The sequence below is a fragment of the Lagenorhynchus albirostris genome, chromosome 9, assembly GCF_949774975.1.
Source record: "Lagenorhynchus albirostris chromosome 9, mLagAlb1.1, whole genome shotgun sequence".
NCBI lineage: Eukaryota > Metazoa > Chordata > Mammalia > Artiodactyla > Delphinidae > Lagenorhynchus > Lagenorhynchus albirostris.
In genome coordinates, this window is record NC_083103.1 from 65889682 (window position 1) to 65903354 (window position 13673).

The following is a 13673-nucleotide window of genomic DNA, read 5'->3' on the forward strand; positions in this document are numbered from 1 at the left end:
TTTTTTCCCAGTTTGCCATTTCTTCAATTTATATTTAATTTTAAATGGTTTTGGCATATGTTTCAGTTTAGTATATTAAAATGTTGAGTGGGTCTTTTCCTTTGCCAATGCCTTTCATGGCCTTTATGTTTAGAAAGTTAGAAAGTTATTTGCCCATCCAGAGACAGATAAATATTATCTTATGGGGTTGTTCCTCTTTCCATGTTAATTGTACTTTTAATTTGGACTTCAGTTATACCTTTAATTCTAACTGGGGTTTTGGGGTTGGTTTTATTAACTTTTTTATTGTTTTGTGAGTATGGTATGAGGAATAAGGGAGATGTAAGTATGATTCCTAGTCCTAGTGTGTTGTGTTCCTCTCTATTAGTTTATAGGAGCTTTTCTTTGTCTCAGTGCTCTTAAATTTCTTCCGTCTCAAAATTCTTGTTCTTTAGTTTTATGAAAACTTTTTAGTTCCTTATTTGACAACTACCTCTAGTTTTTCTCTGTGTACATTTTCTCCTGTATTTGGATATCAGACCTCATGGACTGGACCTCCAATTCTTGCGTCTTTTCTTCTTCCAATCTTCTATCCCCTTATCACTATGCTTTATCTTCTGAAATTTTCTCTCATCCTTATCTTGTAAAGCTACTTCTATTGTCTTTTTCATTTCTCCTATCAAACTTTTAATATTTAACAGCTCATTTCTGTCCCCTTAGCTTTTTCAAGTGTATATAGCTTCCTTACCTGCTCCCCACCACTGTCCTATTTTTATTTCACAGGTGCACTTATTTCTTCTCTCAGAAAATACTAAAACCCGGACCCATATTGAGAAAACAAGCTTCATGTAACAATTCTTATGCTTAAAATTGACATTGCAATCTAGTATTTCTGCTCTATTTTGTATTCTATTTTGTTCCCCTTTAAAAAGTATGTTTCCCTTTAAAAAGTATGCTGCTGGTAACCCACAAAGTTGTTTCTATGACCCACTAATGGCTCATGTCCTGCAGTTTGGAAAGAAATATTATATAAATCATGTTGAGGCTTTTGATCTTTCAATGTCTGAGATACAATCACATTTGTTTTCTGTGCAGAAATGGACAGACTGCAGTGGCCCAGAATAAATGAAGACAACCATTGATAAAGATCCAGATGAGAGATGGTACCTTTACTGCGGTGGTGGTAGAGACAGAAGCAGAGAGCCTACTAGGGTGCCTTCACTCACATCTTATTATTTAATCTTATTTCCTCAGTGTGCCACGTGGGGAACTGGACCAGAGCATTCAGATGCTTGTCCAAGATGGCATAATCAGTGAGTCCTGAGCCAGATCTGAGCCAGGCCCGTCTGCTTCCTAAGCTTGGCCTTTCCTCTAAGTCACAGCAAATCCATGAGGTGAGCCTATAAAATAGGAGAGAAATTGTCAGAAGAGCACATTTTGGAGTTTAAGAAGCAACTCCTTGGAGGTTTCAATACCTGAAAAGGTTGACTATGTTTGGCCCCTGAAATGAAACCTAAATTTATTTCTTAGTTAAAAAAACAAAAAAAGACACATACAGTGTGATGTCACAGTAACACCCTTCTTGGAGTCCCCTTTGATCTGGAGTTGATGACCCTGGTCATGTGGTACTTGTCCCTCAGCCAGGTCATCCTTACCCTTGTACGCCTCTGCCATGTCCTCCATGTGAAGCTGTGAGGATTAGGGTTTCCATGGGATTGTTTAATATTTATATTACTATCTAGGATTATACATGTTCCCCAATGTCGATTCATGTTGTCAACTCTAAACACAATTAAACAACTAGAAATCAATCCCTCTCTTTCTCATGTTCTTTATACATGCTCTATTATGCTACTTGTCATGTAAGGGTATTAATCGTTCCTCTGTCTTCTCTACTAGATCATGTACTTTGGGGGACAGGGTGGTCCCTTCTTAGTCTCTGGGTCCCATTGGCTACCACAGAGTCTGGAGTGATAGATGTCAAATTTGATAATTATGTTGTGTTTGAAAAAATGCAGAATATATAAATAAATTCTCAGTTTTTATGACTAAAGCATTTATATGATTTTAATTCACTGTTTTTCAAACTTTCTTGATCCCTGCCCCCCCACTTTGATAAGCATAACTATCTCTGCCACTACTCTCCCACCCTCTTCGGCAAATTCTCCTTTTTCCCCAGACCCCGGTCAGTGACCAACACGCACACAACACAGAACATTTGCACATCCCACAGCCAGGCTGATTTTGTCTGCTTTAGTTCCTTTTACTTTATAGTACAAACAAGATAGCTTCTTTTTGTTTGCCTGCTTTCCAAAGAGAAGTTATATGATGATATTGAGTTTACTTTTGCAAATTACAAATGTCCTCACCCCAAGAGTCTAGAACACAGTACGTCATGGGAGTACCTTGATCTAATTAAAGTTTTTACTGACAGCTCATTCTAGGGGAAGCCTGTCTTTCCCAGCATCTTTATGAGCGATAATTCACTGTCTCCATTTGATCACCTCTGGTCCCTTTTCTTTGCCACTGACTCTCTTCTCCTGCGGACGAGGTTTCAAACCAGATCCTCTTAGGCCTCTGCACTCACACCCATGCCAATCCAACATCTGTCGATAGCTGTCAACAAAGACCTGAAGGGGAAGTGTAATGGCTGATGTGGAATAAAATGACATTCTACTTGGATTTCAGTGGTTTTGTTGATTCTCTTCCAAGCTGTTTGAAGACATGAGTCAAACTAGACCCTTCTGCAGCCCTTCAGTCCTCACCACCTCATCTCTCATACCCAGTTTTGAATCCCTTCATCCCCGCCAATCCATTCTGCAGCTGGAGTGACTTCCTAAAATAAATCTGATGACATCATCCTACTCTAATAGCCCGTTAATCGCTCTCCATGTGCCTTACGATGAAACCCTGCTCCCTACCTGACCCCCAAACCACTGAGATCTGATCCCTTCCTCTTGGGCCTCACCTCTGGCCTGTGCCACCTGGCCGTCTTTGCTCTGAGCAGTACTATTCAACTTCTTGCAGTTTCTACCAGAGACAGTGCTCTCTCTTGTCCCTGAGACTTTGCATCATAAAATACTTCCCTTGGTCTGAATTCTCAGCTTGTGTTCCCATCCCTTCAACTCTTTCATTTACCTATTTTTTTTCTTTTTTTTTTTAAACACAATCCAGCTAAACATTATGTCCTCAAGCCATCCATCTTCCTAACAAGCATGTCCTCAGTCACCCCTTGCCCTCCTCCTGCCCTACGTGATGTTAAGGGCCCTTTCTAATTGTGCTTTTTTTTTGCAGCTTGTGGGACCTTAGTTCCCTGACCAGGGATCGAACCCAGGCCCCTACAGTGGAAGTCCTAATCACTGGACCACCAGGGATTCCCTGATTGTGCCTATTAATCCCAGTATTTCCCCTGTATCTAACTGCTACCTTGCCCCTCAGACATAAACATAGTGCCTGCTATACAGTAAGGATTCAATACAGTGAGTAAATAAATGAATAAAAGGGAGAAAATGCTTCCATGAAATTTCATTTGGAGTCTCATGGCTCTAGTTCATTCATCCATTTTCAAAATGTTTTTAAAACATCTACCATGAGCACTGGCTACATGCCGGGTATTCAGGGAGGAACGAGCTTAGACTTGGTCCCTGCTCTCATGCCAGCACCTCGCAGGGCTCCATGCGTAACCAGAAAAGAAAGCAGAAGTTAACTGAAGCTCTGCCTTAGACAGGGAAGGGCAACGCTGGGGAACTTTCACGCCACCAGTGAGTTCCGTAACGTAGACTTCATGCTGTGTCACCTCTAGCCCAGGGCAACACAGATACAGAACTTTGTACCACAGAACTTGAAGTAGGTAGGGAAGACAGACAGACAGACAGACAAGGAGTTCCGAGAAGTGCTCTTCAAGAGAGCTATGTGCTATGAGGGCAGAGAAGCGTTGCTGAAGCTAATCTGGGGAGAAGTAGCTCTGGAAAGACAGTAGCAATGGTATAAAATCATACTTAACGATGAGATATGTTGAAACTGTGGCTTGTAAACTAGAATAATGATTAAATTTCTAGCTCCCTGAAGCTACTTCTTTGTCACTCCTCTCTGTTGATTGTCAAACCCTTGTATGAAATTGACAGGTAGTGAGGAAATTAACCACATTTGCATTATGAGGAGAGGCAAGGAGGCTGAGGAGTAGCTCCGATTTGGGTGAGGATGCCTGATTCATTTTCCTAATCATGACTAAACCTAAGAAAGGACACTAGGCTCAACCCTCAAGTGAGAAGCAGAAGGCCTCAGAGTCAAAAGGGGTGGCTGACACCCAAGCCAACAGGAGGCTGAATCACGCTCTCCTGAAACTGTGGGCAGAAGTGTCTTCTTTCTGGCAAAGCTAAACCTTGGATGATGTCTAGAAGTAATACTAGACAACCTCAGTCTTCACAGAAGCAGCCATGTGTCCACATGCACACTCTCACCCCATGACCTTGCACTAAAATGGACATATGGTCCATAGAACTCCTGAGCACTTCTGGATTGCTCAGCTTTTGGATATTGATCCAGATGTTAGGGGACAACTGCAGACAGGAATAACTTTGAGTCTCCTCATGCAGAGAAATATTTAAAATAACTTTTCTGAAACTTTTTTTTTTTCGGCTTTCCTTATCTGCAGGGAGAAGAGTGTAGTGGTTATGAGCTGGGCCCTGGAGTTAGACTGTCTGGGTGCAAATGCAGTGTGATCCTGGGCATACTGTGGAACCTCTCTATGCCTCAGTTTCCTCATCTACAAAATCAGGATAGTGATAGAACCTACCTCCTAGAGTTGTTTTAATTATGACAACATGTATTAATATACCATGTTTCATTAATTCTAAGCCATGCATTTTTCACATTTTAACATGTCTGAAATTGAGGTGCAATTTACAGTCGATAGCATAGCAGAGTTTAGTTGCCTCAGTGGTAGGAAAAATAATGGTGTAGCTTATAATCGGTGGCATCTTAGATGTGATGAAATTCAGGATACAAAGAGCTTAGAAAAATACATAGCACATAAACAGTACTAAATGAATATTTAATAGATGTTATAGATATAAAATATATATAGCTCTTCTACATCAGAGCCAACCTATATAGCTCATTTTTAAACCAATGTCCAAGATAGCAATGGCAAATGATAACATGACTGACCCATTTCCCAGGAAAGAGAGAAGCTGCTCTTAATACTTGGCCTGGAGTTGGTGGAAGCATCTGGTACCCATCGTTTATCTTAGCCAAGATCTCAGAAAGGTGATATAACTGAGACCCACTGAGATGTGGATACCTTGGACAGGTAGAAGTTTGATGCCTCTTTAGGTCAACATTCTTCACCATACAGTGGGGGGATTGAGCACCATTTTCTTTTCACAGTTCTGGAGGCAGGAAGTCCAAGACCAGGGTGCCAGCATGGTCAGCTTCTTGGTGGGGCTTCTCTTCCTGGTTTACAGACAGCCACCTTCTTGCTGCACCCTCACATGCTGAAGAGGATAATCCTCTCTCTTTTTAGAAGGGCATTAATCTCATTCATGAGGGCTCCACCCTCATGATCTAATTACTTCCCAATGGCCCCACCTGCAAATCCCTAACTGGAGATTAAGGTGTCAACATATGAATTTTAGGAGGACACATTCGGTCCACAGCAAGGGGGGAGATCTTGGGAAAACGGAATGGAACACAGGAAATGGCATTGCAATGACCAGGCTCCCTAAAGGAGCCAAGGAATATCAATGTCATGAGTGGAGGAAGGGAGGGATTTGACAGTAAGCCACACTCACTTCCTAGAGTGAAGCAGCCAGTGGGAGCATTCAAAGCCAGTCCCATCCCCCTGCACACCTGGTAAGAAAGGAATGCCCGGAGCAGCCATCATTCTCCCAAAAGGTGACCTGTGCCCATTTGTCAGGTACGATTGAGAAAAGTGAACAAGAGAGCTGCCATGAGCCCGACAACAGACTGAAACAGCTCTGAGACCCCCAAGAGGCTTTGGCCCTGAACTTGAGGCTGACTGTTCCCAGTAAAAGATACCTTTCTTCAGAGGCTCTAAAACCAGCAGTTTGGGGGAGAGCCTGGCTATGGTTACGGTAGCTGGGAAGAAGCTGTGGCGTGGTGAAACTGCCTAACTGCCTGTCCGTCTCCAAGCAGATCATAAACGTCATACTATGTTTCCTTAGCATGTAGGACTAGCCTGGCACGGTGAGGGTGCTTAATATTTGTGGAGTCAATGAATGAAGGTCTCATATTGGAATAAGACAAACAGAGATTATCCTCTGGTTCTGTAAGTTATTTCAAACCCCAGCTGAGAACCGGATATCTTATTTTAAAAGACAATTAACATGAAAGCAATAATGCTGTAATAGGAATTATTTTAGGTGTTTCTTATGATACTGGCTCTTTTTTCATTTCTATTCGTGGTTTCAAGTCATTCACTCAATCGACAATGTTCATTGTGTCCTCACTAAACAGAGAAAGCCAAGAAAGATAATTATCTACTGTTTTAATCTGGTTCAATGCATGAGCTAAACCATAGGTTAATGAAGTACTCAGGGTCCTAGAGGGTCATGTGTAAGTACAGTCAAGGTGATATACCACGAGAGAGCTGAGGTTAGGTCACCTGGTTACTAAGGAGTTTCTCAGGAAAAAGAAACTTATGCAATAGCCCCTTGGCATTCCCAGGGAATGGATCCTGAGCTCTTTCTTTGCAAATCCTTAATCCTAGCTCTTTCCTAAAAATTATCTGTCTCTGGCGCCAGGATTTCCCATGCATAGCCTCAAATTCTAAATCTATAGGCTGTTCAACTCTCACACCTGATCTCTCACCTGGTAGCTGGTTTTCCAGAGGATTTCTCCTGAAGTCTCCTGAGGAGATGCCTTCACTGCCCTCCACATTATGTGAATATGGGCCTCAGCACAATTCCAAAATACTGACTGCAGTGATTTGCTGTTGCTCATACATAGCTGGAATGGCTGTTGTCAACTTAGTGAATGTCAGTGATCTGCTGGCTCTGTTAAAGTCCCACCTAATGCAATACAAGTCAGAAACGTGACATGTCAGCTGGTACAGCAGGAAACGAGAACATACAGACATTCTGCTCTCGGGATTTGCATCTGGTAGGAACGACAGAGCCATTTCCAGGGATGGCTGTGAATTATCCGTGCTTTCAAAGACTCTGTGGCCCCCAAATTTCTCCATCCCCAGGTCATCAAAAACACCAATGGTCCCAATCACTCAGGGGGGGAGTTTGCATTCACTGAGTTATGACATTTTATGCCTTCCCCCCGCCTCAGCTCCTGCCGCCTCTCTCCTGCTCTCCAGCCACTTTGCTAATCTGTGAGCCCCTTAAGGGTGCCCCCACCGCAGGTATTTGCATGTGTTGTCCCTCTGCCTAGAATGATGCTCTCACTCCCTTGTCCACAGCGCGCATTCGAAGACCACACTCCCAAGAGGCCACCCTCTCCGACATAGCAGTCCTGTCACTCTCTAACCCCTTACTCTGCTTTATTTTTTCTCCTAGCCCTTATGACTGCTGGACTTGTTATGTCTCTCTTTATAATGAGAATATAAGCTCCAGGAGAACTGAAACTTTGCCTTTTTCACCGTTGTGTCCCCAGTTCCACAAACAGTGCCTGGTACACGGTAAGTGCTTAGCAAACATGTGCTGAATGAATGAGTTAAATAATAAGAGAGTGAGTGAACGGGCACTGAAATATATAGACACCATGTAAAGCTTTTGAGAAGAGGCTCTCTGAGAGATGGGACAAAGAAAAGATGCTCTCAGAGGTCTACAGGACTGAACGTAGCTCTTTTTTAGGTAGAGGAGCCTGAAAATTTAGGGCACGAGGATACTGGATGCCAGGATCCTAGAAAAATCCAGAAACCCGGCCACACAAATGTTGCATTTTCATTGAGTGGCACCTCCAACATGTTACTCATGCCCAACAGGGCTCAGTTCTGCCCTTCCTCTGTCCTCCCTGAAACTGCTTATCCCCCTAACACCCACCACTTGCTGAGGAACCGTGAGAAGGGTCTCACTATTCCCCTGTAATCACTGCAGGTCAATGACCAGGAGCTTGGGAGGCATTTCAGTTTGAGCGGCTGGTGAGCAGAGCGGGATGGGCAAGGGCTGCTCCTCACCAGGATCTGTTCAACTCAGATCAGTGTCCATTCCACCTATCTCGGTAGCCAATTCCTGCCAACTGTTTGTGCTTTCCTATTTAAAGTGATGAAAGGTAACACAAACATTGGGGGAAAAAGCAACTTCAAGACCCATATATGGTAACAATCTTAACGACATAAATATCATGGTGAAGTTATTTCCAAATATCTGGAAAGGAATCCTTACACACACAGAAACTGAATTGGTGTAATGGTTAATCTCTACGAAAAATTCACTGTGGCCAGGTAGTCACACAGATCCATAACTGACGCTTTACATAAATCTTAGAGGAGTCCCAAGACCCGAACTCCAACCTCTACGAGTTACGTTTAAGTACAGGTTCTAATGTCCATCTTACAACTTTGGGCTCCTAAGTAATAATGCTAACAGGTAATATTTATTTAGCACAAATTATGTTTGCCCTGATCTGAACTTGTTATGTGCAAACTCTAACAGAGGTGCAATGTGGCTAAGAGCTCATTTTGCCTAAACTGGCAAGTGGAGAGCCATCGAAACCTGATTTGTTGAAAGACTACTAAACAAGTTGGTGTAGGAGTCTGAATAAAGGCTGGGCCCTCTGGCTCTTGACTGATTGTGAAATCTTTACCTTGCCTTTGTAACACTGCAACAAGGACAAATACGACAAGGAGTGGAATTTGTAAATGGGTATGTGTGACCTTTTGTGCAAACATGTGGTAGATCATGAGCAAAAAAAAAAAACCATCAGTTTCTACCGGCAAAAATCATTGGCAGGGCTTCCCTGGTGGCGTAGTGGTTGAGAGTCCGCCTGCCAATGCAGGGGACACAGGTTCGTGCCCCGGTCCGGGAAGATCCCACATGCCGCGGAATGGCTGGGCCCGTGAGCCATGGCCACTGAGCCTGCGCGTCCGGAGCCTGTGCTCCACAACGGGAGAGGCAACAGCAGTGAGAGGCCTGCGTACCGCAAAAAAAAAAAAAAAAATTAAAAAAATTAAAAATTTGCAGTTTCTTACAAAAGTAAACATAGTCTCACCATACAATCCAGCAGTCACACTCTTTGGTATTTACTGAGGTGAGCTGAAAACTTACATCCACACCAAAACCTGCACACAAATGTCTTTAGTAGTTGTATTCATAATTGCAGAAAAAATTGGAAGCAACCAAGATGTCCTCCAGCACATGAGTGGATCAATAAAGGGTCATACATCATAGAATGGAATATTATTCACCAATACAAGGAAATGAGCTATAAAACCACTAAACGTGGAGGAAACTTAAAGGCATATTACTACGTGAAAGAAGTCATCTGGAAAAGACAAAACTATGGAAGCAGTAAAATGATCAGTGGTTGTTGGGGGAGGGGGAGGGGGGATGATTAGGCAGAGCACAGAGGATTTTAGGCAATGAATCTATTCTGTATGGTATTATAAGTGTAGATACATGTCACTATACATTTGTCAAATCCATAGACCGTACAACACCAAGAGTGAATAAATTAAACTAAGGACTCTGGGTGATAATGAGGTGTTAGTGCAGGTTCTTCGACTGTAACAAATGTTCCTTTCTGGTGTGGATGCTGGTGGAGGAGCCTGGGAAGGAGTATGTTGGAATCCTCTGTATTTTCCACTTAATTTTGTTGCGAAGTACTCTGCAAAAATAAAGTCTATTAATTAAAAGAAAAGTAACGTGTAAGCCTGGGGGTGTGGTGAGGAACACAACAGTAGAACTGAGCATCAGAGAAAGAATACGAGTGGATGTCCTAGGCATTGGGCTGGCCCTAGAGGCCAGGAGAGTGTATGGATGCACATCAAATTAACTGAGCACCTCTTACATGCCTGTCACATTTACATCCCCAGTATCTTCACAAAATTCTCGCACTGTAATTCTGGCTCAGAGAAAATCAATGATTTTTTGGCTGAAGGTCCCATGACTAGACAGTAGCAAAGCGCAGGTTTGAATGCCATTTCTGCTGACTCTAAGTCCAGTTCTCCCCTCTAAGTAACTGCTGGAAAGCTCAAAGCAGTGACTATGGAAAAGTTTGCTTTACGAAAGACATCACGCTTCAGATTCAACTTTGCACATATGCATACAGAGTGGGTCCATGGATAGACTGAGTTTGTGGCTGGAGGGACAACACAAAACCACATCAACAGCATCACATTTATTTACTTCACCATTAAAAGAAAAATAAGAGGCTGCAGGGGAGGTGACAGGGAAGGAGAACTGAATAGAGAATTGTTATTACTATCCAGAGTAATAGCCTTTCTGGAATTTCCCATACCAAGAACAAAACTTCATAATGGACAAGAGTCAGCTTCCCCTGGGGGTCACCCTCTGCCATGATGAGGAAGGAAAGCTTCTGCAGCTCTGGAGAGGGGCCAGGGAAGGGAGCCTCACAGTCTGGTGACAATGCAGACCTCCCCAAGTCTCCTTTCTTCTCTACAGTGCATGCCAGGGACACGGCCCATCTTCCTCACCTCTTCATGGCCACACTCATCTTATTGTTCCATCTCCAAGCCTGGCTGGAAAGGAAGATAAAGCCTCCCCACCTTCCTATTTCCATGCTGCTCCAAGAAAACAAAGTCTCCATTCCATATTGCTTCAGGAAAACAGAAGACACACACAAACAAACACACACACACACACACACACACACACACACACACACACACAATTTCAGTACCTTACAGGGCTCTGGTCTTAATGTTACTATTCTAACATCCAACTCCCTTCGCAGCTGGTAATTATAGGTCCCTTTTAGAGTCCCCACCCAACCACCCATTTTTAATATCCTAAGAGTGCTCACCTGAAATCTCCCTTATTCTGATGAAGATCTTTCCAAACGTCATGCAGAGCCCTATTCCCAGGCCACTTTGCCATAATCGATCCAGCGCTGGGTGGCAAAATTGATGGCTTCCGCCCAATTGAAGCCAGAGTGGTAGCCATAGGGAAACGTCACCATGAACTCTCCAGCCTCCTGAGTGACCCGACCGAAGGGGATGCCGTTGTCCTTGAGGACCGTGGGCGAGACGAGAGCCACCTTGTGCCACAGGAAGGCCTCACAGCCCCGCGAGCTGCCCCGGAAAAGCTCCCTGGCCAGGCGTTCCAGGCACCGGTTGTGCTCCGGGGGCACCGCGTACCAAGTCTTGGGCTCCCCGAAGTGCAGGTAGTTGATGCTGTAAAGGTCCATGTCCTCCGTGTGCCAGGCGAAGGCGGTCTTCCACAGCCGAAGTACAGGTAGGGGGTGTTGACGCCTTCAATGACCACTCCACACTCCTGTTCCAGCAGGTCCTGAATGGTTCCCAGGTGTCCAAGGTTCCACTGCTTCGTGTTTTCATCGAATAAGGAGCCACTGACGTCCCCACCGTATACTGGTGAATCAAAGGGGCGTGTTTTCCAATATTTTCGCTCCAGATCCTCAAAATCAGAGTAGAATGGAGTCTGGTGTTTTTCACTGTTTGTTAAGCGGCGATACTCGCTCACGGTCATGGCTTTCTTCTTTTTGTGGTGCTGAGTAAACACACCTGCCTGCCCAGTGGTCACCTGCTGCAGGGGAGCGGCTATTAAGATGTCATCGATATCATCGTATGTCTGTCTGGCTTTCCATCCTTTCGGTGGAATTACCTTGGCTAGGCCAGCTCGGTGTGCACCTTGCGACTCCACGTAAACAATATATTTGCTGAAATCTTCAAATTCTTCCATGGTTGGGTGGACGATCGTAATCTTACAACTTGGGTTCTGGCTCCCAAAGTGCTTATACTGCATGGCGGCAATAGAATAAGCAACGGACTGCCAGCTTCTTAGGTATGCTTTGGATACCTGAGAATGCTGGGGAGTAACCTCTTCCCTATACTTCCTTTATTTTTAAAGAAGTTTTGATATAGCTGAGAGGCAGGAACTCAGACTTGAACTTTTAAACAAACGAGGTGGTATCTTCTCCAGGCTTGTCAATCCACCAGAAGGACTCCACTCTTGTCAGCATTGTGGAGCCAAAGAAATCCAGTATTTCCCAGAGGAGGTGGCTTTCTGAGCCAAGTCCTGCCTCAGCCTGCAGCTCTGTGAGTTTCCTCTGTTGGGGGTATAAGTGCCTGAGACCTCTCCAGATTCCCAGGCTTGAGCGCATGGGTGGCTTCTCACCTCACTGTAGCAGAAAGTCTCTTCATGGAAGTTTCCAAGCCAAGCCTAAAGAAAGTACAAAATATTGAAAATAAGTGGATGACAAAACAAACTGATTTAACATCAAGTAAAAGAAAATTGTATAGCAATCTTAATTTCAAAGTTTGAATTTAAGGGCAAAAAGTACACTCTTTTGGTAGGCATGTAAACTGGTGCAGCTATGGTACATACTATGGAAAACAGTATGGAGGTTCCTCAAAAATTTTAAATAGAACCACCATATGATGCTGCATTCTCACTTCTGGGTATATAGCCAAAGGAAATAAAAACAGAATATCAAGGAGATATCTACCCTCCCACATTCACAATGGATAAGGTATGGAAACAACCAAAATGTCCAGCGATGGTTGAATGGATACAGAAGATGTAGTACATAGATACAATGGAATACTACTCAGCCATAAAAAGAATGAAATTTTGTCATTTGCAACAATATGGATGGTCTTGCAGGGTATTATGTCCAGTAAAATAAGACAGAGAAAGACAAATATGGCATGGTATCACTTATATGTGGAATGTTAAAAAAAAAAAAGGGTAAAACTTACAGAACCAGAGTAGAAAAGTGGTTGCAGGGGAGGGCAGGGAAGGGAGGGTAAAAGGGTACACAGTGAATAAAGTCTCAGGAGCTAATGTTAACCATGGTGATTATAGTTGATAACAATGTGATGTATAGTTGAAATTTTTCAAAAGAGTAGGATTTAAATGTTCTTACCAAAGAAAGTAAATATATGAAGGAAATGTGTTAATTAACTAGATGGGGGGAATCCTTTCACAATGTATAGAAAATCACCACAAAGTTGACTGAATATTTTACAATTTTAGAAGTCAATTATACAGCAATAAAGCTGAAATTTAAAAACAAAGAATTAGGACAAATCATAAGACAGAAAAAGTGGAATATCTAACTGAACAGTAAGGACATTAAGCAAGCTTGAAAAGAAAGGAGTTAAGCACTCAACTCAAGAAATTGGATGGCTTAACCCAAAAGATAAATTAGGGAAAGGAAAACAATCAAATAAGCTGAAACAATTACAAAAGAAAACATAACACGCAATAGAAATGATGACTGAAACCAAAATGCAATTTGTAGACCATTAAAAGTGTAAAAACATAAGCATAAGAGAAAAGAGAGAAAAGTACAAGCATATGACGTTATAATAAAACAGGGGACGCAGATAAAAATTTACCATTATAGAAAGAGTGCCTATGTAAACAAAAGCAGGATAAAAGTACAGAACACAAATATACACATCCTTAACAAGCATTATCCTTAATGTGTAAACACTTGAAACATTCTAATTAAAATCTAATCATTAATTTGCACTGATAGACAAATTATTAGAAATATAGGGTTCACTCAGAATGGGAGAA

The 13673-nt window shown here is 42.8% G+C and overlaps 1 protein-coding gene across 1 annotated transcript; it reads right to left on the minus strand.

The window, feature by feature from the left end:
- Window positions 1-1285: 1285 nt before the first annotated feature.
- Window positions 1286-12031, minus strand: LOC132525336 (lysine-specific demethylase 4D-like). The gene is given in 3 exon segments (XM_060157886.1): window positions 1286-1379; window positions 10933-11351; window positions 11354-12031. Coding segments are annotated over 2 exon segments (906 nt in total). The 5' UTR covers window positions 11892-12031; the 3' UTR covers window positions 1286-1379; window positions 10933-10983.
- Window positions 12032-13673: the final 1642 nt, after the last annotated feature.